We start from the raw sequence: 27278 nt of genomic DNA, 5'->3' as shown, positions 1-27278 counted from the left end.
AAAAATATGTACAAGACCTGTATGGTGAAAATTACACAATGCTGATTAAAGGAATGAAAAGACAACCTAAATCCTTGGAGAGACACACTGTGTTCATAGATTAGAAGATTCAACGTAGTAAAGACGCCAATTTTTCCTAAATTGATTCCCCTAAACCTCAATCCTATCTAAATCTCAGCAAGTTTCTCTGTAGACATAGACAAGCTTATTCTAAAAGTTATATGGAAAGTGAAAGGCCCTAGTATAGCCAAAATAGCTTTTGGAAAAGAAGAATAAAGTGGGAGGAATAATTTGATATTAAAGCTTACTATAAAGCTATAGTAATCAAGACAGTGTGGTACTGACAGAAAGACAGATACACTGATCAATGGAACAGAATAGATAATTCATAAATATGCCCCCAAATATGCCCAGTTAATTTTTTTTAAAGTAGCAAAAGAAATTCAATGGAAGAGGGATAACCTTTTCAATAAATGGTGCTGGAGAAATTAGACATCCATAAGCAAAAATATGAAACTCAACCTAAACTTTACAGCTTATACAAAAATTAATTCAAAATGAATCATGTAAATGTAAAGCTATAAAACTTCTAGGAAAGAACATAGGAGAAAATTTTCAGGACTTAATGACTAGGCAAAGAGTTCTTAGATTTGATACCAAAAGAATGACCCATAAGAAAAAAAATAGATAAATTAGACCTTATCAGAATTTTTAAAAGTTTAGCTCTACAGAAGACACTGTTAAGAGAATGAAAAGAAAAATTATAGACTGGGAGAAAATATTTGCAAATCACATATCTGATAAAGATCTAGAATCTGGAATATATAAAGAACTCTCAAGACTCAGCATTAAAAAAACAAACAATCTCATTAGAAAATGGGCAAAATACATTCTCACTGAAGAGAATATAGAGGTGGCAAATAGTACATGGAAAGATATTCAACATCATTAGTCATTAGAGAAATGCAAATTAAACCACAATGAGATAATCACGACACACTTATTAAAATGGCTAAAATGAAAAACATGATTAACACCAAGTGTTGGCAAGGCTGGGGAGAAACTGGATCACTCATACATTGCTGGGGAACGTAAAATGATACAGCCCCTCTGGAAAACGGTTTGTCAGTTTCTGAAAAAACCATACATACACTTACCATACAACCCAAACAATCACACATCTGGGCGTTTAGCCAAAAGAAATGGAGACTTGTTTCCACGCAGGAACTCGTACATCAATGTTCATAGCAGTTTTATCTGTAATAGCTCATACCTGGAAAACTAACCAAATATCTTTTAATGGGTGAATGGTTAAACAAACTGTGGTACATCCATTACCATGGAACACTAGTCAGCAATAAAGAGGAATGAACTACTGATACACATAACAACTTGGACAGATCTCAAGGGAATTATGCTGAGTGAAAAAAGCCAATCTCAAAGGATATCTACTTCATTTCACTTATGTAACGTTCATGAAATAACATAATTATAGAGATGGAAAATGAATTACTGGTTGCTGGGGGTTAGTGATGGTGGGGAGGGATGGGTGTTGTTATGAAGAGGTAACACCAACCACATGTCTTGTGATGATGGCACAGTTGAGTATTTTTTGGTAACAGCTTTATTGAGATATAATTCATATATGCAGTTCAGTACCTTGATTGTAGTGATGATTACTCAAGGCTACACATATGATAAAATTACATAGAACTATGCACACATACTCATGTATGTATAACTGGTGAAATCTGAATAAGCTCTATGGATTGCACTAATGTCAATTCCTTGGTTTTGATATCATACTATAATTGCATGAGATGTCAACATTGGATGAGGTTAGGGAAAATGCATGTGGCTTCCCTGTACATTTCCTTGCAACCTCTTGTGAGTCTATAATTATTTCAGAATAAAATCATTTTTTAAAATTGAAGGCATTTTTTGCAATTCCATGACAGTCCAGTGGTAGGGCTCTGAGCTTTTTTTTTTTAAGTAGCTTTATTCTTTTTTTATTTTTTATTTTTATTTTTCATTTGGCTGTGTTGGGTATTTGTTGCTGCACACGGGCTTTCTCTAGTTGCAATGAGCAGGCGCTACTCTTCGTTGTGGTGAGCGGGCTTCTCATTGTGGTGGCTTCTCTTGTTGCGGAGCACAGGCCCTAGAGTGTGTGGGCTTCAGTAGTTGCGGCGTTCAGGCTCAGTAGTTGTGATGCACAGGCTTAGTTGCTCCGCGGAATGTGGGATCTTCCCCAGACCAGGGATGGAACCCGTGTCCCCTGCATTGGCAGGAGGATTCTTTCTTTCTTTATTACACAGCAGGTTCTTAGTAGTTATCTATTTTATACATATTAGTGTATATATGTCAATCCCAATCTCCCAATTCATTCCACCACCCTGCCCCCCACTTTCCCCCCTTGGTGCCCATATGTTTGTTCTCTACATCTGTCTCTATTTCTGCCTTGCAAACTGGTTCATCTGTAGCATTTTTCTAGATTCCACATATATGCGTTAATATACGATATTTGTTTTTCTCTTTCTGACTTACTTCACTCTGTATGACAGTCTCTAGGTCCATCCACATCTCTACAAATGACCCAATTTCGTTCCTTTTTATGGCTGAGTAATATTTCATTGTACATATGTACCAAATCTTCTTCATCCATTCATCTGTCAATGGGCATTTAGGTTGCTTCCATGACCTGGCTATTGTAAATAGTGCTGCAATGAACATTGGTGTGCATGTGTCTATTTGAATTATGGTTTTCTCTGGGTATATGCCCAGTAGTGGGATTGCTGGGTCAGCAGGCAGATTCTTAACCACTGAGCCACCAGGGAAGTCCCAGGACTCTGCACTTTCTCTGCCAAGGGCCCAGGTTCAATCCTTGGTTGGGGAACTAAGATCCTGCAAGCCACGTGGCTCGGCCAAAAAAATTGAAAGCATTTTTAACTGCCTCATCCAAAAGAGCACCTCTTCCATCAGTCTCTACCCTGAGAGCCTGCTTTTTCTTCCTAGCCTATATCGCTACCTGACATCATAGTATATGTAATGTATAAGATATAACATATTTTGTATAAATCTGTCTTCTCCAGTAGACTTAAGAAGGCAGGAACTTGTTGTGTTCTCCATTGTGTGCCTGCTGCTAAAATGGCACCTGGCACATTATCTTTGTTGAATGAATGCATGCGTTTACCTGCCTTCCTATAGGTATACATTTTGTTTATTGTGTCTAAACACAAATTGGCCCTTACAGCCTCCTGCCAGAAAACACCTTTATCAAGGTATCCACCCAGACTCTCTATTTAGAGGAATTTCAATTGCCTTTTTCAGTAATAATATTTTAATACATGCAATTCTCTAGTGGGAAATAAGCATTTGATCCCATTCTGTTCATTCCTTCCCTGCTCCAATCCGGACTTCTGGGAATATATCTTCATTTAGTGTCTTTCTGGGATAGTTAAAGCTTCAGCTATGAGAAGGCAGCTAAATAAAGGTCCTTGAATCTGGACAGAATTGACCCTGTGTTCCTCATAAAAAGCTTCAGGAGGTCAAGGCTTCAGACAGAGTTGTTCAAATACATAAAATGAAGAAATTTTATAGGAAAAAGAAACCATACTAAGAAAGATCATTAAGCTCTCAGCCATCTATCTTGTTACAACTGGTCATAATGTATTTTATTGTGCATCTGTGGTAGGCAAAATAATGGGTCCTAAAGATGTCCACATCCTGGGTCTTCCCTGGTGGTGCAGTGGTTAAGAATCCACCTGCCAATGCAGGGGACATGGGTTCGAGCCCTGGTCTGGGAAGATCCCACATGCCGCGGAGCAACCAAGCCGGTGTGCCACAACTACTGAGCCTGCACTCTGGAGCCCGTGAGCCACAGCTACTGAAGCCCACAAGCCTAGAGCCCATGCTCTCCAACAAGAGAAGCCACTGCAATGAGAAGCCCTCGCACCGCAACGAAGAGTAGCCCCCGCTAGCCGCAACTAGAGAAAGCCCGCACACAGCAACGAAGACCCAATGCAGACCAAAAAAAAAAAAAAGTCCACATCCTAATCCTCAGAACCTGTGAATACGATGCCTCACATGGTAAAAGGGACTTTGCAGATGGATGTGATTAAGGTTAAGGATTTGAGGTGGGGAGATTAGCCTGGATCATGGAGGTGGACCCAATCTATTCACATGGGTTCTTAAAAGCCAAGAACCTTCCCCAGCTGCAGAAAACAAGAGAGATAGCATGGTGAGAAGGACTTAATCTGCTGTTTCTGGCTTTGAAGATGGGAGAAGGGAACTTCAAGAAGCTGGAAAAGGCAAGGAAGGAGATCCTCCCTTGGAAACTCCCGAAGAAATGCAGCCCTGCCAGTATCTTGATCTTAGCCCGATGAGACCCATATCAGACTCTGACCTACAGAACCGCATGATAATGAGTGTGTGCTGTTTTACGCACTAAGTTTGTGGTGAGGTGTTATAGCGGCAATAGAAAACTAATATAGCATCTTACTGTGATTATAGCTTTGCTATTAGCTTTGCTTGTAAGCAACAGAAACCAAGTTGAGCTTCCTTAAGCAAACAAAGCAGGCTTTTCTGTAAGCACACAGTGTCTCAGGGAATCCAAGGGAGGACAGCCGTGGAGCTGCAGAAACATTGTAGGACCACAGTGAAAGCTGCTTCCAGGAGTATCCTTCCTCGGCTCCCTTTTCTTTGCCTCTCTGCCCCACCCCCAATGTATTTCATTCTGCTCTTTCTGTAAATAGACTTTCTCTGCTACTTAGTCCATAAGGTATAAGAAGCTGAGCCTCAGATTCCTTTTTTCTTCTTTCTCCACCAGACCAGTCAGGCCAGGGTGTGACTAGAATCTCATTTTCAATTCCGAAGGCCCACAGAGGGAACTCCGTTTGGCACAGTGTAGGTTAGATGCCTGTTATGGGTTGAACTGTGTTCCCCCAAAAAAGATATGTTGAATCCTTTACCCTCCAGTACTTCAGAATGTGGCCTTATTTGGAAATAGGGTGGTTGCAGATGTAATTAGTTAAGATGAGGTCATACAGCAGTAGGGTGGGCCCTTATTCCTATATGACTGGTGTCTTTATAAGAAGAAGAAATTGGGACACGGACCCAGCGGGAAGATCACCACGTGAAGATGGAGGCAAAAGTTACAGTTATGCTGCCACAAGCCAAGGAATGCCTGGGGCTACCAGCAGTTGAAAGAGGCAAGGAAGAATCCTGTCCTAGAGGCCAGAGGGAGCACAGCCCTGCCAACACTTTGATTTCAAACTTCTGGCTTCCAGAACTGTGAGACAATAAGTTCTGTTTTAAGCTACCCAGTTTGTGGTACAGTTGACTCTTGAACAACATGGGTTTGAACTGCACTGGTCCACTTATACATGGATTTTTTTCAATAACTATGTACTACAGTACTGCATGATCAGGGTTGGTTGGATCCACAGACACGGAACTGTGAATACAGAAGGCCAACTGTAAAGTTCTCAGGATTTTCGACTACATGGGGTGTTGGTGCCCCTAACCCCTGCGTTGTTCAAGGGTCAACTATACTTTGTTATAGCAGCCCTAGGATACTAATACAGTGCCCAAGCCTGATCCAGTCAGTTCTGTCCAGGAGACCAGGTCTTATAGCACAAATATGGCTTCTCAAGACTCACCCTTATGGCTTGGCAGTAGGGGGCCAGTTTCCAAAGAAGGAAGAAACCCTGTGAGCTGGGCAGATGCACTGAAAAGCTGCCCACTCTACTTCTCGACAGCTAGGACACAGAAAATATTCTGATTTTCATTTTTGTTGTTCATTTTGCTTTATAATATCCTTTTACCTTCTGGAATGAACTGCAATGTATGATGTGAGATATGAATCTGAGTTACTTCTCTTCCGTAACGTAATCCATTTGTCCTAACAACTTTTATTAGTGATTCCTCTCATCATTGTGTTGCTTCTTGTTTACTAGTCAGTGAGTACTGATGATTAAAAACTTTTCTGGAATCTCTATGCTATTCCATTCATCTGATTGCTTGACCAGGTCCCTGGCATGGTAGTGAGGACTCTAGAGCTTAACTTCCAACCTCAGTTCTACAGTGTGGTTATCCATCTCTGAGTGTTTTATCTATGGCAATTTGGAATATCTAGTTACTCTTAACTTTTTTGGGGGGCGAGGAGTGGGTTTACAAAATGTTCTTGACCTTTTTAGAGTAATGGACCAGAAGAACTCTTCTGGTGGAAGAAGCTGCGCTGTTCCCCTTTCTTGGAATTGGTCCCTGGCCCTGTTAACATATCTGGTCTTTGGGATGAGAACGAGTTAGAAAACAGTAAAGGACCCACATATCAAACTTTGTAATAAATATGTACCTGGCACACAGCAAGCACACAATAAATGTTAGGTAATTACTAGAATGAAGGCCAGACAACACCTACATCAAACTCTTGCCAATATCCAACAACAGTCCATTTCTACATCTCCCCCACCTTTAAGTCATGAATGTAGTGGGAAGGGGATGTGACAGGCTGAATAAGAGCCACCCCAAAATGTCTATGTCCTAATCCCAGAAATTCTGTGTATATACCTTACATTGTAAAAGGGACTTTATAGATATGGTTAAATTAAAAAGAATTTGAAAAAGAACAGATACATGCATATGTATAACTGAATAACTTTGTTGTACACCTGAAACTAACATAATATTGTTAATCAACAATACTCCAATATAAAATAAAAAGTTAAAAATTAAAAAAAAAGAATCTTAAAATGGCAGATAATCTGGATAACCTAGGTGGGCCCAAATTAATCACAAGAGTCCTATAGGAGGGACATAGGAGAGTCAAAGTCAGATGAAAAGGAGATGCGACCACAGAAGCAGAGGTTGGAGTGATGTGCTTTAAAGATGGAAAAAGGGGCCAGGCACCAAGGAACGCAAGTGGCCTCTAGAAGCTGGAAAGTGGATTCTCTAGAGCCCCCAGAAGGAACTTAGCCCTGCTCACACCTTGGTTTTAGCTCAGTGAGACCCATTTCAGATTTCTGACCTCCAAAATTGTAAAATAACAAATCTGTGTTGAATTAAGCCACCCAGTTTATGGTAATTTGTTACATCAGCAATAGAAAACAAATACAGAGGAAATTAGAATTTCATTGAACATTCTGCAAAATTTGCACTCCTGGACTCAAGTCCTTGTTTAAATTGTAGGGTTTGAGGCCCACAGCCTGTAGGGGTACCTTTCTTGCCATGTCATGCCAGACAAATTTTCACCCTCCTTCAGGCCCTTTCTGTCCACTTCTGCTCATCCAGCCTGATTTCCACTGCCCCAAGAATCTACTTCCATTCACCCACCTTTGAGGCCTAGATTTGATAGCTGTTCTAAGATACTGGTGTTAACCCCACATGCTTGAGACTAGGGTTTTTAAACTGATAGAAATTCAGGGAGCAAATTAAATTGAAACGTGAAATAATGATGAGAAACCTTTAAAAAACTGGGCATTTTCTCTCCCAGCATCAGGCCAAAGAGAAAGAAAGCTAAAAAGACACTGAGAAACGAATCTAGGTAAAAACACTGAACTGCACTATAAGCTCCTGAACAATTAAAGCTCAGGGCCTTTTAAGGTCTGGGACTTGGTGGGAAATTCCCGACTCCTTTTGTATCAATACAAGCCCAGAAGGCTAGATAGTGAGAGACAGTAGAGACTTAAGTAAAAGTGTAGTTGGGAGTTCAAAAAATCTGGATTTGAATCCTGGTTCTGCAGACTAGCGTTCCTGGTCTTTTCCTCCAAAAGGCCTTAAACAGCCCCCTACCAGGTAAGCTCCTCAAAATCGGTGAACCGGGAAGGTGCATCACCCCGTCTCCCTAACACCGAGCTGCTGGTCCGCATCACCAAATGAAGGAGCATAAAATGCCACTCTCTGGCACTAAGAAAGCGCGCTTTTTTACTCTTCTCTCCCAGAATAAAAGGCCCTTACTTAAAAAAAAAAAAGATTTTATTTTTTCTTTCCGTTCTGTTACTAGCTGGAGCTAAACATTGGCTGGGGCCCCAGGTGGCTGCTGGAAAGGCGCCCTCCCAGGAGCAGAAGGCTGGTTTAGGGGAAACTGGGGGCGGGGAGAGAACTCTAGGCTCTGCCCAGCGCGGTAGGGCTTCTCCCATCTTTCCCCGGCCAGGCCAAGGCCCTAGTCTGAGCTTCCCGACTGCACAGCTAGGCTAGTTTAGGAGACTTGGTGGACACTCACCGGGGAGTGGGGTCACGCAGCCCTTCCCCTCCTCGCGGGCGGGGTGGGGGAGGCTCGGCCCAGCCGCCGCGGGGGTGGGGACCACCCAAGGCGCCACGGGGCCCCGCCCCGGCCACGCCCCCCGACGCGCCAGCCGGGCCTCCCTGCTCTCCGCGCGAGGAAGCCCTGCGCACGCCTGGAAGTTTTTTTCTGGGTCTTCACTAAAGCAAGATGGGCCGCGGTACCCAGCTCTTTCAGATAAAGGTGGAGGAGAGGGCTAGAGGGTCTAGACTGGGAGTGAAGAGATGGCCTTCCTCCTCCTCACTCCTCCCCCCTCCCTTCCCGGCGAGAGGGCTACACAGTGATTTACAGACGTATCCTTCCCTAACCCATCCGGAAAGTTTTGGGTAGCAAATTATTTCAGTTCGGAAAAAAAAATTAACGTCAGGTTTGGGGATAAAATTATGCCGTTCCCAAATGCGAATGGGGAATCTCTTTATCTAATTTAGACTGGAGGGGGCGGGGTTGTGGGAGGGGAATGGTGCATCTGCTAGAGGGAGCTGGGGTGAGTGGTGGGGCCGGGGAAGTACGGTAGCGCCGGCCGGGCCCTTCTACCCCTCCCTTCCCAGTTGCCAGAATGGAAAATTCATGGAGTCCAGGTTAGCCCAGGTCAACAAACTTTTATTGCCATTTCTGGCTCCCCCAGCCCCAGCAAGATCCCTGCTTACACTGTAGAAATACTGAGCTCTGGTGCAGAGGAATGGGGGGCGGGGGGGTGTTACCTCTCTTTCTCTGCACACTGCCAAGGTTAAAAGAAAGAAACCCACTTACTGGAGAGTGAGGGCCATACAGGGGTGCAGTTCAAGGGGACGTATGGCTCAGTCCCACCTCTGCTGGCTGCAGAAGATAGAGACCATGGTTCCAGACATTTTTTAAAGGAGGGGAGACGGGGTGAATTTGGCTGCTTGTTGTACCCCTTGCAGTTGCTGCCACGTTTCCATGGAAATGAGGGCTGGGCAGGATGTAGCTCACTCTGACTACCTGGGAGGATGGCAGCACAGGCAGTCAGTAAACACATGGTCTTCCACTCCTCCCCAGCACATACGACTGTCCCCAGCCGACCCCCACGCTCATTGCCTGCTCCACTCCCTTCCCTTCTGGAGGCGGTATCATGCCAACCGGACTCCAGGCAGGGCGCACTGGCAACAGCCAGAATGCGAGTATGTGCTGCAAGCTCAGTGGCAGCCCCAGCAGGTCTGTCAGTTGCAGGGCTTCGGTGGAAAGCCTGTTGCCCCCACAACTCTGTGCGACTGCTGCTGCTCAAGCATCTCTGCTCAGACAAAACAAGAACAGAAACCCAAATGGTGGAGGGTAGAAGGAATACAGAATAACAATGCTGAGAGCTAGGATGGGGAGAGGAGACTTGAGCCACCTGTGTACCCTGCCTTCTGGCATCTGGAGTTTGCTTCTTGCCACTGGGCCGTCGCTTGTGGGGCTGGAACCCAAATCTCCATTTGGTGCTGAGAGCTGTAACCACTGCCGTTGGTTGATGAGGCTCGCCTGTTGCCCTAACGAGGAGGTGCAGGATGGATTCTCAGTACCATGGGTCAGCCCGGTGCTGCTGGTTGTAGAGCTGTAGTTTGATCTGATCTTTGATCTGACTCATGAGGATCATGGACAGCAGGATTCCCACCAGCTGGGAAAGGTGAGAAGGAATTGGGTCCTCAGCAATGAGTGATGCCTTTGTTTTCTCTGACTCCATCTTCCCAGTGCAGTCGGCACCATCACATCTCCTACCCTTCAGCAACCTTAGTGCCTGACACCCTAGCTGAGCCCCAGGTGCCCTCCCCCAAACAAAGGAGTCTTTACAGAATTGTGGGACCACAGTTTTACAGGGTAAGTTACCTGGGGGATGGCCAGGCCCAGTGCCACACCACCAAGTACGAAGAGGTTGCTGTGTATCCAGTTGACCAATCTGTCAATACAGCCATTGGTGTAGATGACTTTACTAGCTTCCAAGTAGTCAAGGGCCTGCATACCTTGGCCGCACATGGTGTTGATCACTGCCTGGGGAGAGAGTTGAAAAGCCAAGTGGGACTCCCATTCCAATAACTTTTTCTTAGGGGCCCTAGCTGATGGGCTTCCCCACCCTTCCTAAACTCCTAAATTGTTAGAGAATATATGTGGAGGATGCTACGTTGGAAGTTGCTAAATGCAGACTTCCCTTCCTCTGAGACGTCTGAGTCCAGTTCTCCTTGCCTTAGAGACCTGTGCCTTCTGAACCCCCAAGTGGGCTGCAGGAGCGCAAGATAACAGAGCCATCAGATTGGAGTGAAGAAAAACATCTGACAGCTGTCCTACAAAATTGACTGGCTAAACCAGGGGATGGAGATTCCCAATAGCAGCTGCCCTAATCGGAAAGTAACTCAGATCACTGCAGGAGGAAATGAGGTGGGATGTGTGCTCACCTGGTTGGGGGTAGGCAAGCAACAGGAGTAAGGCACAGAGCAGCGCTCACGGCTGGGGTTGTCTTCCGAACAGTTGAAGTACATGTTCAGGGACCAGTCCTTGTAGGAAATCCCTCCACAGCAGCCGAACTGCAACAAAGCTCACCACAGGGGTTAAAATTACCACCCCCATCCCCACACTGAGGTGACAAGGGGAACTCTCAGAGCAACCAAAAGTCTATGGCAAGCTTGCACTTGTAAGTTCACGTTGTGTTGAAACACAACCTGGAACCTGGAGCTCAAGCTTCTCAGTGATCTTCCCCTGAAGAAGTTTTCTCTTCTTAATTTCTATCATTTTATATGTCTTGTTATAACTTGTTGTATATATATTTTGTTTTACACACTCAACTATGCGCTCCTTGAGGGCAGTTTCTGATTTTTCAGTCCTGTATAGCATAGAGCTTGGCAAAAGTATATGTTCCAAAAATACTGGCTGAAATAAAGGATCAGTGCTACAAACATTTGCCTTAATATAGAGAAAGCACAGGAGGAGACTCTTCAATATTGTGGGCCCATAATTACACCATGAAAGTAAACAGGATCCAAGTCAAGAGTGTTGCACCAAGCGAAGGGGAACTCAGCACTGGTCTCAAAAGCACTTTTGTTTCAAATTTAAGTTCTGACTCATAGCAGCATTATTCACAATAGGCAAAAGGTAGAAGTGACCCAAGTGTGCATCAAAAGATAAATGAATCAACAAAGTGTGGTATATACATATGATGGAATATTATTCAGCCTTATAAAGGAAGGAGTTTTGGCACATCCCACAACATGGATGAATCCTGAAGACATGCTAAGTGAAACAAGCCAGTCACAAAAGGACAAATACAGTATTCATAGAGACAGAAATTCATAGAGATAGAACATAGAATGGTGGTTGCCAGGAGCTAGGGGGAGGGGGAAAATGGAGAGTTAGTGTTTAATGGGGTACAGAGTTTCAGTGTGGGGAGAAAGTTTTGGAGATGGACGGTGATGAGGGTTGTACAACAATGTGAATGTACTTAGTGCTACAGATCTGTACACTTAAAAATGGTAAATTTGATATTATGTATATTTTACCACAATTTAAAAAATCTGACTTTGAATTGGTAATATTAAAAAATCTGCCCAGTTCCCCCTCCCACTATAAGTAACCACTTATAATGGTTTCCTTCATATCCTTCCAGATTCCTTTTGCAAACATGAATATTCTTTCCTCTCTTTTTTTACACAATTGGTAGATTACTATATATACTGTTCTTTGCCCTTAAAAGTACTTTTGTGGCTTCCCTGGTGGCGCGGTGGTTGGGAGTCCGCCCGGGTTCGTGCCCCGGTCCTGGAGGATACCACATACCGCGGAGCGGCATGCGGTATCCTCCAGGACCGGGGCACGAACCCGTGTCCCCTGCATCGGCAGGCGGACTCCCAACCACCGCGCCACCAGGGAAGCCCCTAAAAGTACTTTTAAAGCTACGTGTGTTTTTTTTGCCAGACCCCTTCCCAGAATCCATTACCCGGCAGGTGATGAGGGTGAGGTGTCTCTTGGGATGGCGTTAACTTTTGTCCACAGCTTCCCGGACCACTAGACGACCTCCCCCTCTTAGCCCATACCTTCTTCTGGCCAAAATCAATGAGGTTCTGCAGGTCCAAGTCATCTCGGTAGTGCACAATGGCGTTATTGATGATCTCACTCACTTTCCCCCGCGCCTGCCAGAAACACGAGGAGGGAATCAGAACACAGGACTAACCCCTAACCTGCTCCTCCCTGAAGAAATAGCAATAGACAGTGGTCATCCTTCTTTATTTAAGTCAGCCTGGAAATCAGAACCAAGTCCTAGTGATGGAAGATGGCCAATTCCAAAGCCTGTGCATCCCTGGGCCCTCAGGTACCTGTGGGCAAGAAAAATGCTGGTCCTGCTATTGCCTCTTCTCAGAGCCACATTTCAAGATAATCCAATATTAATCTATCTCTGAATACTATTACACAAAATACTTGTTGACTGATGCAAAGCAGTGAAACTAGTTTGTGTGTGTGTGTGTGTGTGTGTGTGTGTGTGTATGTGTGTGTCCGGGGGTGGGGGGTTTAGTAGAAAAGGACTTACTGAGCTAAGGCACTGACCTCTAGTGGACATAAGAGAATTGCATCTCTTTAGACTCAAAACAGATCTGTATCATATTAGGATTTTACTGAGCCCGAAGGACTAGGACATTCTGAGTTAACTCAGTGGCTCTCAAATTCATGGTTCTACCACGGTCTCTTCCTTCCTGCTTCATTACTTTTCTCAAAGTTTCCTATCCATAGTCCTATACTCTACCCCTGGTAATCATCTGCCCTTTGGGAAAGAAATTCTGGTTCTTAATTAAAAGGGCTGTCACTGAATGGCAGACCACTCCCAGATATGGTAAGAGCTGTTCAAAGTGTTGTTGACTTCCCCCTTTTCTTACTTTTGTTTATCCCAATAAATAATTTTTAAAAGAAATAAAAGGCTCTTCACGTTGTCTGTGGTCCACTTGATAAGTGAATTTTACTCAATCATTTGCCGTTGAAGTTTACAGACTATTTTAACTTTCGGTTCATAGAATTTACTTCCCTGTTGGCCTCTCAGACTGTCAAAGGAAAACACCTTACAATCTTGAAATCCTCTTTAAATATGGCAACTTTAAAGGCCATTCATTCATCCCTAAGGATAATCTTTCAGAGGCAGATGCTTCTCAGGGGAAGGAGCACCGTGGTTAATTAGTCAGGCTAAGCACGGGCAGGAACCTTCCCTTCCTCCCTCTGGTTCACATCTGAGGAGGCCCCGTGACTCCCAGTGTTACCTTGTCTGAGAAGACGAAGCCCAGGACCCCGGCTGCCAGCTGTAGCAGGAACACGATGGTGAGACAGAGGGAGAACTGTGGGGAGCAGGCGGAAAAAGGAGGCAGTCTGTTAGCAGGCTGGGCAGTAGGGCCACGGCGAGCACTGGGGGGCCACGGGGCACTTTCTCCTAGGTGCCCACACACAGGAAAGGCAGCTGCCTCTGGGCCACTGTCCTGGGGGTGGTCACCCTGTGCTGGGTCACCTGGGCTGAGCTCTACAGTGAGGAGTGGACAGCACAGACCTTGGGGGCATTGAGGGACAAGGAAACTGAAAGGTTTCAGGAATGAGAGGCACGTGGAGGAGAGAGGCCAGGGCATTTATGGGGGTGCCCCTGACCACTCACCGTCTGCAGGAGGCAGATGTTCTCCCGGAGAGAGCCGATGCAGCCACAGAAGGTGAGCAGGAACATGAGGACGCCCACCACGATCAGCAGGATGGCAGGGTCCACGGCCAGGCAGGCCAGCGCTGCTTCTGGGGGAAGGGGCTGTCTCTCAGTCTGAGTCTGGTGCCGACTGAGGGGGGGTACCAGGGAGGGGGTGGGGTGCCTCCAAAACTGTCCTCCTCCCCTGGTGGAGGATTCTCCAGTGTGGCTGGGGGAAGGTTACAGGAAGCAGTACTGCCCTCCCATGGGGAGAAAACAAAGGGCCCAGAAGGGCTTGTGGCATTTTATTTGAGAAACTAACAAAAAGTAAGAGTCTTTATTCCCGGGCTTAAGAGAGGAGGGACCACTTTCGCTCCAGAAAAGAATTAGAATGGCATTAGGCTCATTGGCTTTGCAGATTCCGTCTCCTGGAGACTTTGTGCAGAGGAATAGGAATGGAGGTTGAGTTACTCCGGAACAGAGCGAAGGAAGGGCTACAGCCCCTGGTTACTCTTTGCACCCAGAAGCCTACCTTCTTCCTTAGACACTTCCTAAGCCTAAAATGCAGGCAGATCTCAGAAGACTCGTGGGAGCTCAGGGAAATCCAGGTGAACTGGCTTGGATGGCCTGATGGAGTAAGCCTCTAGGATTTGGCTAGAGGGTGGCTGCCCCCTATAGCTCCATGGCTTATGTGGGAAGGAGGGCTGAAAGACCAGGGCTGAAAGAGGCAGAGAAGAGTCGTGGGGAGATGGATGGGGACCTACAGCTCACCTGCATGCTTCATCAGCCGAGCATAGACTCCCACGGCAACCATCACCATGGAAATCACCTGTGGAGACAGGGAAGGAGCCACACTCTGAGGTTTTGGAAATCAGGGAGCCCTGACAGCTGTGAGTAACCTTAAAGCAGAGTAGAAGGAGGACGACTCTTCCTGGACCCAGAAATGAGCATCTTTTTCCTTCCTGGTGATACTATTGAGAGAATCTGTCGGTGCTTTACCTCCATGAACAGCTTATACCAAGATTATCTCATTTAATCCTCACAACACAGTTATCTTGTGAGGCGGCTATTATCCCCATTTTACAGATGAGGAAATTAAGGCAATGCAAGGTTAAAACAGAATAGCAGTTAAAAACATGAGCTTCGGAGTGAGGTGAACCTGGGACTGTGCTGGACAACTCTCTGAGCCTCAGTTTCTGTATCTGAAGATGGTAATTTAAAACAACGACATTTAATAAGATTACTGTGAAAATGAAATAAAAGAATGCATGGAAAGCATTTAACACGATGCCTGATAATAAATATTATCTATCATTACTAAGGATTAACTTGCCCAGGGTCACATAGAAACTATGAAGTTCTGAATTTGAATCCAGCTACATCAAAGGGGAGGTCTTAAAGCTGAAGCAGGCCTGAGTAGATGCTCCCAGGTCTCTAACCCTCTTGGAGGTCAATATGGTGTCAAATGCAAGAATGAAAGTCCAAACCAGTGTGAAAGAATGCTTGCACATGAATGCGTGGGTGTAAAATAGCAGAACTACCTTGCAAAGGAAACTTTTTAAACCCTGATTCCAGTGTGGAACAGAGAAGTTTAGACCTTTCAAACTTCCTGGCTTCTCCGTCAGAGAACAAACCCATCCGAGACCACCAGTGCTCCCTAAAGGGGCCTTCTCTGTGTCCCGCTCTATGCCTCTAGGAGTGCAGGGTGGCCCAGTGTGCACATCCTTCGGTCACCCTTCTTTTGTGCCCAGTTCCCAGGCTGGTGCTAAGAAGCAGCTGGCTATCACCATGGCAATAGCAGGGGCCAAGCTCTGGCTGGAGGGAGTTCTCAGCATCAGGGACTTGACCAACTCAGTGGTGAAGGAGAGGGCTGGCTGCACTCCACTGTCCTGCGAGACAGAGACCAGCTGGGAAGAAACCATCTTGGGGCTTTGGTGGGAGAAGGGAATTGAGCACCTATAGCAGGTAATAGGGTCAGACTAGCCCCTCAGTAGAGAGACAGTTTCCTTGGGAAACTCTACCAGCTGGTGCATTCAGCAGGAAATGGGAAACCCTTGTCTAAAACCGCGCCTTTCAGGACTCTTCTCGGCTCGTACACACAGCCCCTTCTCCTTGGTCCCCAATCATTTGACGCCGCCTCTGACTCGGGGCCAGATGTGTGATGTGCTGGCCCTCACACTCTGCCCAGGAGAGAGGGATCTGCTTGCAGAAAGAGCTGTGGGAGGGGCTGCAGGTGCCAGCTGGCTTCTTGTCCCACAGCACAGCCAGGCTCAGGGAGCAAGGGGGAGTTGGTGGGAGGCAAGGAAACCACACAGTGGAGACCCCGGTTACCCCACAGGCCTGGGAGCACAAGCCCTTTGCCAGAGTGATCGGGCATCTCTGTCTGCCCTTTAAAACTCACCACAGCCAATTACGGTTCTGAATATCACTTGACTGAATCATTAAAAAATATGTATCTGCTCTTTAGTTCTGTTGCTCCCATGCTCCTCACTGTTTTGTCACATGTTAAGTTTTCACTAAGGTGTATAACTTTCCACAAAGACGGTCTCTGATTAAATCCTAACACAGCTAAAACAAGAAAGGAAAAGTAAACAGATGCCGTGTGTCACAGGGTAACTTCATTCCATGGGTGGGCTTGTAATTATAGCAGTTGCTCTATCTCTATCTGTGGTAGGTAGAACAGTGTCCTCCCAAAGATGTCCATTCCTAATTCCCAGAACCTGTGAATATGTAACTTTACACGGCCAGAGGGGCTTTGCCAATGTGATTAAGTTAAGGACCTTGCAAATGGGGAGATTATCCCAGTTGGCCCAATATAATCACAAGGGGCCTTATAAGGGGGAGGCAAGAGGGTCAGAGTCAGAGGAGGAGATATGTGTGACAACAGAAGCAGAGGTTGGAGTATGTACCATAAGCTGAAGAACGTGAACAGCCTCTAAAAAAGCTGGAGAAGGCAAGCAAATAGATTCTTACCTAGAGCCTCCAGAAGGAACTATTCCTGCTGACATCTTGATTTTTGCCCAGTGAGACCTGTTTTGGACTTCTGACCTCCAGAACTATGAGAAAACTAATTTGTGTTATATTAAACCATTAAGTTTGTGGCAATTTGTTACAGCAGTAATAGGAAACTAATATACTATCCAAATCCAATTCATCAGCTGTTATGTAGGAGACACTCTGAGGACTGCAAAGATGAGCAAGATGTGGTCCCTGCCCTTAAGGAAATGTATCTGTTACATGGGAGGGGGAAAGAGCATCTAGAGCCTAATGCAGTGCTTCTTAACCTTGGCTGCCATTAGAATGGGGGGCACGGAGGAGAACTTAAAAACTCCTGATGCCTAGGCTGCACCCCAAACCCAGTATATCAGAATTTCTGGCATTAGAACCCAGGCAACAGTGTTTCTGAATGCATACCAGGCGATTCCAACATGCAGTCAAGTTCTAGAACCACAAGCCTAAAGCACACTCAGCCAGGGATCTAGAGCAGTAGGTGCTGGCTATGTGAAAAACAAGATTAAGACATTAATATTATCATTAATATTTAATATGATCATTAATAATACTGCTTACCTGGAACTCACTAGCTAACTCTAAAATTCTGCATTTCTGTCATCGATCTGCCTCTTTATCCTGCAGTCAAGCCTGCCCTTTCACACTTCTATTCCTGCCCACATCTCCCACCCTGAATTCCTCAAAGCTGCTGCCATTCCAAAGTTAGTGATGCTGCTGTTAGTAGCATAACATTTTAGAGCTGAATAGAAGCTTAGAAATGAACTCAGCCACTCACCATTTTTTACAGATGAGGCCAAAAGAGGGAAGTGATATTTGACCAAGTGCACATGGGTGCAGTGGCAATATCTGGACTAAACCCCATTTCCAGTCTCAGTCGGGTACTGTCTACAATATATTAGTCTTTGCTACAAAATCTTAGGACACCCTACAATATCACCAATGATCTCCTTTCATGATGAGAATGGAGATAAAGACACTTCACTTCCTAGAATAGCTTTTCATATTCTGGCTAGAATGAAGCCTTGCTGGAAACTTTCAAAAGCTAGACAGTTTTCAAAATAGCTGAGTCCAGCCAAAGGCATGTTCTTGAAGAGTTGTCAATCAAATTATATAAAATAATTTGCATGCACCAGTACCTTTATCCTTATGTAAGGTGAGTAATCACCTTATAAAGAAAATAGCCATCCCCTGGGCTCCTTGGAGAAATGGCTGATCCTAGGACTAGGATGGGAAATAGATAAGTCTGGAGCATCTTGTGGTGCCAGAAGGTAAGGAAATGCTCAAAAACAAAAAACAAAAACAAAACCCCACATTCGTGTGGCTATGCCAAAGAGACATCAAAATAAAAGAGTATGGAATTGCTACCCCAAATATAAAATAAATACCCATGAGTCCATACTGATATAAATGACTTAATAAATAAATAAATGGGGGAGAAAAGACAAAACCCCCATGCAGAAGAATCCCAAATATTTTATGGAGGTACTGCACTATCAAGAAGGTGGAGCCTAACTCCCCATTTCCAAGTGTGGGTGGCACATAGTAACTTCCTTCCAAAGAGAAAAGGGGGGAAAAGATTAACTTTACAGTGGAGAAGCCTGACTACCTCAGCCAGGTGATCAAGGGCAACATCAACAGAGGTCATTGATATATGAGATTATGTGATGAAAATGGCACTTCCCTCCTGTGCTCTTCCTTCCCCAAACCCATAACCCCAGTATAACCATGAGAAAACATCAGGCGAGTTCCAATAGAGGGACATTTTACAAAATGTCTGACCAGTACTCCCGAAAACTATCAAAGTCATCAAAAACAAGGAAATTCTGAGAAACTGCCACAGCCAACAAAAACCTAAGGAGACATGACAACTAAATGAAATTCAATATCCTGGATGGGATCCTGGAACACTAAAAGGGCATTAAGTAAAAACTAAGGAAATCTGAATAAAGTATGGACCTTAATGATAATGCCATTAATTGTAACAATTATATCATACTCACGTAAGATGTTAATAATAAGAGACACGATGTGGGATATATGGGAAGTTGCTGTACCATCTTCTCAAAAGTTTCTGCAAAACTAACACTGTTCTAAAAAATGAAATCTATTTAAAAATAGTCACCCTCAATTTGTTAGTCTTGTAAATCCACACTTTTTAATATTATATTTTCTTAAACTGGGATTCACTTGCATGCAATTTTACAACCTTTAATCAGGGTGATTTCTGCTTACACCAAAACCTATGGCAGTGGATCTTAAAACTGTTCAGATGACAAGGCACCAACAGTGCTCTGCTGGTGTACTCTATACGATCTTGACATATCAGATTCTTTTTGAAGCTTTAATATGCTACTACTGCTATCTAATTTACAGTCATATTTAACTTTCCCCAATTATCCCAATAATGTCCTTTATAACTGTTTTTTTTCCCCCTTTTTTCTGGTTCAGGGTCCAGTCAAGGATCATGCATTTAGTGATCAAGTCTCCTTTAGCCTGGAACAGTTTCACAGCTTTTTTTCTTTTCCTTTGTTTTTGGTTTTTCAAGACACTGACTTCTAAAAAATCGTGGTAAAATACATATACCACAAAATTACCCATTTTAAAGTGTACAGTTCAGTGGCCTTAAGTATATGCATATTGCTATGCAACCACCACCACTATCAGGTTCCAGGACATTTTCATCACCCCAAATATAAACGCTGTACCATTAAATGGTCACTCCCATTCCCTCCACTCCTCCAACCCCTGGCAACCACTTTCTGTCTCTATGGTTTTGCCTATTCTGCACATTTTCTATAAATGGAATACATAATATGTGGCTCTTTGTGTCTGCCTTCTTTCACTTAGCATAATGTTTTCAAGACTCATCCATGTTGTAGCATGTAAGAGTACTTCAATGCCTTTTATGGCCTAATAATATCCCATGGTATGGACAGAACCCAATTTGTTTATCCATTCATCCACTGATGGACATTTGGGTTGTTTCCACCTTTTGGCTACTGTGAATAGTGTTGCTATGAATATTCATGTGCAAGTTTTTGTTTGAATACCTGTTTTCAGTTCTCTTGGGTATAGACCCAGGAGTGGAACTGCCAGGTCATATGGTAATTCTACATTTATTTTTTTAAGGAGTTGACAAACTTTTTTCACAGCAACTGAACCATTCCACATTCCCACCAGCAACGTATGGGGTTCCAATTTCTCCATACCCTTGCCAACACATGTTCTGATATTTTTTCTTTTGACACTGAAATTTTTTTTGGTAAGTCCAGGCCAGTTGTTTGGCTTAATGTCCCTCAGTTTGGATGTCAGATTGTTTCTCCCCAATTAGATTCAGACGACATATTTTTGACAGGAATATTACACAGATAATGTGTCCTTCTCAATGTGTCATGTGAGGAAGCAGGACATACTAATTTCTATCATAGAAATAAGGAACAATTTTACTAACAGATGATTCAGCTGTTAGACGTATGTCTCTGCATCTCATAAAATAATACTGCAATACTCTAAATAGTTTCCTAGTTTTCCATAATGTTTGTTGCTACTTGTCCTCTTCCCTTTGCCTTCTGCTTGCACTTGGTGGCAGATAAGCAGCTGTTATCTTGGAGAGAAGATGGGAGAAAACAGAAAATGGAGAAAAGTCTTTCCGTTATCTTGACTTTTTTTTCTGTAAATCAGGAAAAGACAGTTATGATTTGACGTGAGGAAAACCCTTATTCTAGCCCCTAGGACACTACTTCACAGCCATCAATACTAAGAGATAAGTGGTTATAGGGCCCCAAGTTGAGGTCCTGAACAAGAGTTCTTCTCCTGGCTCTAATGCTCAAATGCCGATAATTACAGGCAAATTAGCTCTTGGAATCCATTTCCACTGGATTGTACCTTAAGACCAATGCGGTGTGAAAAGCTCTGAGTGGACCTAGGGAAGGTCCTTAAAGACAACAGTGGAGTCTCTGTTCCTATGATATATATGAAACTTCTTTGTAAACTATAAAATATAAAGATGCCATTAATCGTCATCTCCCTCTGGCTAACAGTAGGAATGTGAGCAAGGGTGTTCAAGGCTGAAGGAAGTCAGGCTCAGGGTTGGCCCTTACCTAGACTCAATCCCCACCTAGTTGCCACTCGTCAGGAGGAGCACTCATCCTAGCTCTCCAAGTCCATCCCCAAAAGGTGAATTGGCTCTAGGAGCCAATTCTAACAACGATGTAACAGCTACCTTTTGTTGAGTGCTAAGGGCCAGGCACTGGACTAACCACTGTATGTATACTATGACCACAACCCCAAGAGGGTGTTAGGATCTCCACTCTACAGAACTGATGTTGGGCGAATGCACTCAGTGAGTGAGAGTGGCTAAAGAGGGACTGGAATGTAGGTCCACATGGCTCCAGGGCCCTATGACCTCGGTCACATGGCTGCCTCCCTCTCTGTCTCCTACCAGGACATGTGTATTCACTTCCAGGCATCACGTGAGGTGGGAAGGAGCTGCCTGCAGTTATCTTGGGTGAGCAGTGGGTAATCTCCAGACTGGGCGGGGCTCAGGCAGGGGGAAGTAAAACAGCATCAGCAGGGCCCTGCAGGACCCAGAGGGAAGTCCCTGGAACGGCTCCTGAAAGGGGCAGACAGGGCATCACCACCCAGGGCCCGCCAGCCACCGAGAAAGCCCGGCCTGTCTGCCTTCCACATTCTAAAGTCCAGTCTGCATGAACTGGGTGGATCTGTCTCAGAGTCCTCACCTCTTCTTTGGAATAAATCTTTTTCCTCTTCTTTTGAAGGTGGCGGTGGGGGACAGCTGAGAGTCGAGTGATTCCCTGCATGGGAATCAAAACACTGTCCCTTCCCAGAGGGACACTGGGAGGGAGGGGTCTGTACCTCCAGGTTCTCAGTCCTTTCTATCCTCATTTCTGGATGAAGTCAAAGAAATCACATCCTGCTCGCCCTAAAGTAGGGCCTCCTCTCTCACTGCCGAGGATCTGTAAACACCGGTCCTACAGTGGTCATCCTGGCGCCACCGTTGCTCCTGGGTTTCTGAAGTGGCAACTATCTGTGTGAAACTGGCTCTTGGCTTTCTCCCTCTGGATAGGATGCAGTTGTCCTGCTGGAGTAGAGGAGTCCACGGGGCTCTTTCCTCTCCAATGTCTGGGCCAAGCCTTTAGCTCCTTCCTTAGGCCATGGCTGGTTTGGGTTTTCCAAGGGTATAAACAAGGAAGGAAAGTTCACAAGTGCTCAAAGTAGTATAAACACGCAAACTCACGGCCTGGGGTTACCAGCCTGACACACAGCCTGCTATGGAGACTCTAAGAGATGCTTTTCTTTTATTCTTTTTAAAGGCTGCTTGAAGTTTATGATTTTCTACTTGGTACAAGGCAAACAGAGCTATCTGGGGAGTTAAGAAGGCAGGCATGTGACTTGACAGCAAAGAGTGTGGTTCTTGTCTTCGTTCTTGGTATTGTTGTTGTTGTTGTTGTTTTTATAACAATAATGTGATAGGGGCTTCCCTGGTGGCGCAGTGGTTAAGAATCCGGCTGCCAATGCAGGGTACACGGGTTCGAGCCCTGGTCTGGGAAGATCCCACATGCCGCGGACCAACTAGGCCTGTGTGCCACAACCACTGAAGTCCGCACGCCTAGAGCCCGTGCTCCACAACAAGAGAAGCCTACGCACCGCAACGAAGAGTAGCCCCCACTCGCTGCAACTAGAGAAAGCCCGTGTGCAGCAACAAAGACCCAATGCAGCTAAAAATAAATAAATAAATAAATTTATACATATGTTAAAAAAATAATGCTATAATTCATTTATTGCAGCCTGGTTAGTCTATAGGGAAAGGAGGGGGAAAATGGAGGAGGAAATGGGCTCTGCCTCCTAGCATATTTAAGTAGTTTTGTGTGCGTGTGTGTGTGTGTGTGTGTGTGTTTGTGGTGGGGGGATGGGGGCATAAGGGACCCCATCACTCAGCAGGGGCTTTTGCCAGGCTTGATGCCTCATCATATCCTCATGGCTTCTGAGCCAGGTTACAACAGATAGTGCTGCAGGTGGTTTGGGGGATCCTGAGTGCTTTGGGGACTCCAGTACAGCGGTCCTAGGCAGGAAAGTGAATTTGTTGAAGAAGATACCTCACCAGAGGCCTGGATCCGCCTAGGGAAGATCTGGAAGGGGGTCCACGTGTGCTGTGTGTGGTAATTAGGCCCTGAGGGAGATGCTGGAGGGGATGGCTGCCATGTTTTCTGACCTGGCTTGAGGGAGGGGTGCCAGGCCCACTGCAGAAAAGAACACAGGACAATACTCCAACCAAGAATGCTGGAGGACTTAACGTTGTGCTGCATCCTGAAAGCCTAGTGTCCATGAGAGAGGGAGGAAGGGCATGATGCCTCCAGCCTGTAGGCTCTGCTCTCTCATTCCCCACTCAGTAAACATTCAATAAGTACCCACTCTCTGCCAAACACAGCTGAGCACTGAGAATCCGGAAGTGAATAAAGCAGTCTCTACCCTCGGGAGCCTGAAGTCTAGAGGGGGAGAAAAATAGGAACACATAATTGCAGCACAGGTAAAGAAAGATCTGACAATCAAAATATGTACGAGGTGCCATGGGAGCCCTGAGGCACCGCCACTAAGGAAGCCTCAGCTGAGACACAGGGGCAGGAGATCTGAGCTTCTGGGCTTTGCCTGACTCAAAAGCCACCCCAACTGCTGCCCTGGGTGGGAAAAGGATCAGCAAGGAAGGAGATGGTTGCTGTAGGCAACCTGCCAACATGTTCCTGCCAGCATATGCCCAAGATGATAAAGCATGTACCAGCCCACTTTCTTCCCTCTGCACAGAGCTGTCCAATATAGGGAGGTAAAGAAAGTCAGCGACTTCTTAACTCAAAGACTAAAATACAACTTTTGTGATCTTGAGGCAACTCTCCAAGCCACGGGATCCTAACAATCAGGAACCCAGCAGCACAATTCTGGGGAGAAAATCAGAACTCCTGGGCAAAAGGGGAAGTGAGATTTGAAACATGAACAGGTGGAATAGGTCCTGGTCCCAAAGGAGCCAGGAGCTTTCTGAGTCAGACACCAAATGCCCCAAGGATCAGGGCTCCAAGAGAAGTAGCAGGGATGGCCACTGCCACCACTGAGTATGAGCCCAGACAATGCTGGCTACCATCCCAAGGTGATCCAGGCCCAGACACAAACACCATCCATACACAGCTCCCCAGCACCTGGCCAGAATACGCACTCTGTCTGGAAAAGGAGTGGGCTGACAGTCCCAGCCATGGCACTCAGGTGCCTCCTGAGTAGAAGAGGGGAATCTGACTGGGATGGTGGAAGCCTGCAAAAAATAAACCACACTAACCAGTCCCTAAAGGGGGGATGGGAAGACAAATGACCCCTGGTCTGGGCAAGCAGCTCTTCATCTCCAGCTGGCCTTGTGTGGAATGAACTCTGCCGCTCTGGACCTGGGGGAGAAGTGGCACTCAGTAATGCCGAAAGAGTACTGTCCCCTGGTAAGGTCAATGTCCCAAGGATACTGGGACACAAAAAAGATGCATCCTTAGATCTAGCCTCAGCTCTTGAAGAAAGAAAACAGTCCCCAAAGTGATGCATTCATCTTTAAACAGTTCACAGAGGCAGAAAAAAATGTCTCCTTTAGAGGAGAAAGCTTAAGGACAGAGAGACAGATATATTGGCTTGGGGTCACACAGTAAGTGGGTGCCAGAAAGAAACTGGGCCTCTTGTCCTTCAGTGTGCCATTTCTAGTGCCAATGACTTCTTATGAGTCTAAAGTAGGGCCAAGAAGGGGCTCTCCTCTAATTTGGGATGGTGCCAGCTTGGTTAGCCAGGTCCTCTGACCTTGAATGAAGCATTTGTACCAAGTTAAATGGGTCTATGGAGCCAAACTCTCTCCCTTGCTGTGACCTCCCAAAGTCATTTATCTGGCAAAAGGCCGGTGGGGTAGAGTGGGGAAGTCCAGAAAAATTACTGAGAACACAAGTGTAACAGATGCACCCAGATGTTGTAGCTGGGGAGCACAGATAAGGGTGAAGTGCCAAAGGCTCCAAAGAAGATGCATGCAAAGCCTTGGTTGATAGAGGAAGCTAGAGTGAGGACCTGAGGTCCCTGGGATGCTAGTGCTGGCTCTGAGGATGGCGTGCATTGGCCTGGGACACTCAGTGAGCATGTAAGAGGGTTCTCAGGAACTTGCTTTTAGGTGGGGGGTTCCCCTTAGGACATCCCCCAGCCTGGCAGAGTGGTGGTGAGATTTTCTTCCATTCTTGCCTGACCTCCAGCTGAAACAGAACGTACACCATGGAACTTGTGTTGACTAGTTAACTACTAATACTGCTAACACCCCAGCCACAGTAGCAGCCATCTGGACCAAGGACTTCCCCTAGAGGCACTGTGGTTCAGTAGAAAAAAATCACCAGATCAAGCCCACTAACAAGCTGTTGGACCTAGGATAAAACAACATCTCTATGCTTTGGCTTTCTCATATATAAGATGCAAGTACTGGACAAGATGTCTTCCAATTTTTTTTTCCAGTTCTAAATCTGAGAATTTGTTAGGAGTTCAAACTTCATTTCTCCCAGTACAATTGCTGAGAATGAGCTGTCATCACCACCCTCTGGGATTTCTCTCATTTTTCCCAACGGGCTAGCCCTTATGTACTTTGTGTCTGTTCACACCACGGCCCCTGTGAAACCTTTCCAGCAACTGGCTTAGCTGCCTAGTCTGCTCCCTCTCCTAAGAAACGTATTTTAGACTCCTCCCTCCGGCAAGTCTGAACTTTAGGTCTCAGGCAGAGGTGGGCAAGCATAACGGGCTCTTAGAGCAGCAGCTCTGGTGTAGTTGTTGCTGGAAGAGAAATTGGGGAAAAGGGGTGGATCTCCCAATGTTCTCAAACCCAGAGAGGCTCAGGAACTCTCTAGACCTGAAACAGGATTGAGCTAGCATTTCATGATCTGGTCCAGCTGCATTCTCAGCTCCAGCAGAGTATTTCTGGCATCCTTGATCATGCTGGATTTTTATGGAGGAGGAGACTAAGGTCTACAGAAGTGAACATATTGCCCAGGTTAGTCAAGTCAACAATTAATGGCAGAGTGGGGATGAGAATCTAGGCAGCCCCGGTCCAATATTTTTTCTACTTTTCCAGCCCCAAGCAGAAGATTCTGAAAGGACCCCTGGCCTTCCAGCCCAACATAGGGTCTATTTAAAGAAGCTGAAGACTGTCAAACTCCCGGGGACGGAACCTGGTCCTGAGAAAGGTGGGGCAAAGTTTGGGACAGTTCTGGGAAAGACATCTACACCTGGAGGCTCTTCCTGTCCTTTCTCAGCCTTTGGAGGGAGAAAGGGCAGCAGAGGCCTGCAAAAGGAAGAGATGAAAGCCCCTTAACTCATTCTCTCGGAGGTAAGGGAGAGGGAAGGTTTGGGTTTCCCTCCTTCCTCTTTCTTCTTTGCCAGCAGGGCCTCCCAGCCCCCAGGCCTGAAAAATCCCCTAATCATGAGTGTATCAGTGGGTCGGGTCTGCCTTGGGCCAATAGGAAAGCCCGCTCCTGAGGCTCAAAACCACCTTTTTGGCCTGACACAGACCCTCATCCGATGCCGAGAGGAGAATACCCAGAAGTCTGCACTGAATCCCCTGCATATCCCCCACCCCAACACGCTCTGCACACAAGGAGCCACTGTGGTGTCTCTGCCTAGGATAAATTACCCCAAAGTACGGTCTTCTCAGAAAACTCGGCAGTGCCGCTCACCACGTTCGCCTTGAACCGGGCATCCGGGGACGACCTCTGCTCAGCGCGGGCAGCCCACTCAACCCTCCAGGGGGTGCCCTGCAGCCCAGGTGCCCCCACGACCCCCAAGCCTCACCCAGAAGAGCATGTTGAAGAAGAAGAGCAGGTATTTCACCAGCGGACTGACGAAGGAGAAGTCCTCCCCGTAGGCGGCCGGCGCCCCGGGTCTCCGGGCCATGGTCCAAGCCGCCGCCGCCCCCGGGGGCCTATCTCCCCGCGACGGCCGGCCCACCTGAGCGCTCTGCGCCCGGAGGCATGAGCCGTGCCACGGCCGGAGCCCGAGCGGCGGGGGAACTGCGCTGCGGCGGGAGGTGCCCGCGCGTGCCTCCGGGAGAAGCGCGGGCAGGGGAACGACGCCGCTACTGGAGCCGCTAGGAGTCGCGGGAGCTGCCGCGGGCAGCGTGAACGGCAGAGACTCCGCTGTGGCTGGAGGACTAGCCCGGCCCGCCGGGCTCCCAGGAAACCGGGCCCGCCCTCGACCTCCCATTGGCTCGTCTGCCTAAGCCTGATTTCTCATTAGTCGGTCTCTGATGTCACGAAGTATCCAACCATCCCTCTTTTCCAAGAGGCGGGGGAGACACCTGTT

General features: G+C 46.2%; 1 protein-coding gene across 2 annotated transcripts; it reads right to left on the bottom strand.

The window, feature by feature from the left end:
- Positions 1 to 8867: 8867 nt before the first annotated feature.
- On the bottom strand, positions 8868 to 27073 carry TSPAN33 (tetraspanin 33). 2 transcript variants are annotated; one of them, XM_081243966.1, is made up of 8 exons: positions 26769 to 27073; positions 14676 to 14733; positions 13887 to 14014; positions 13504 to 13578; positions 12295 to 12390; positions 10666 to 10794; positions 10103 to 10264; positions 8868 to 9893 (listed from the first exon to the last, which is right to left on the bottom strand). In XM_081243966.1, exons 1-8 carry the CDS (start codon positions 26868 to 26870, stop codon positions 9792 to 9794), a joined length of 852 nt encoding a protein of 283 aa, XP_081100092.1. In that variant the 5' UTR covers positions 26871 to 27073; the 3' UTR covers positions 8868 to 9791. The 2 variants fall into 2 exon arrangements, with proteins under 2 accessions (XP_081100092.1, XP_081100091.1); XM_081243965.1 differs by lacking the exon at positions 26769 to 27073 and adding an exon at positions 16878 to 16926.
- Positions 27074 to 27278: the final 205 nt, after the last annotated feature.

Source organism: Mesoplodon bidens (genome assembly GCF_964165515.1).
Source record: "Mesoplodon bidens genome assembly, chromosome: 9".
Taxonomy (NCBI): Eukaryota; Metazoa; Chordata; class Mammalia; order Artiodactyla; family Ziphiidae; genus Mesoplodon; species Mesoplodon bidens.
Note: the sequence above shows the minus strand (reverse complement) of the source record. Positions and strands in the feature narration are given on the sequence as shown.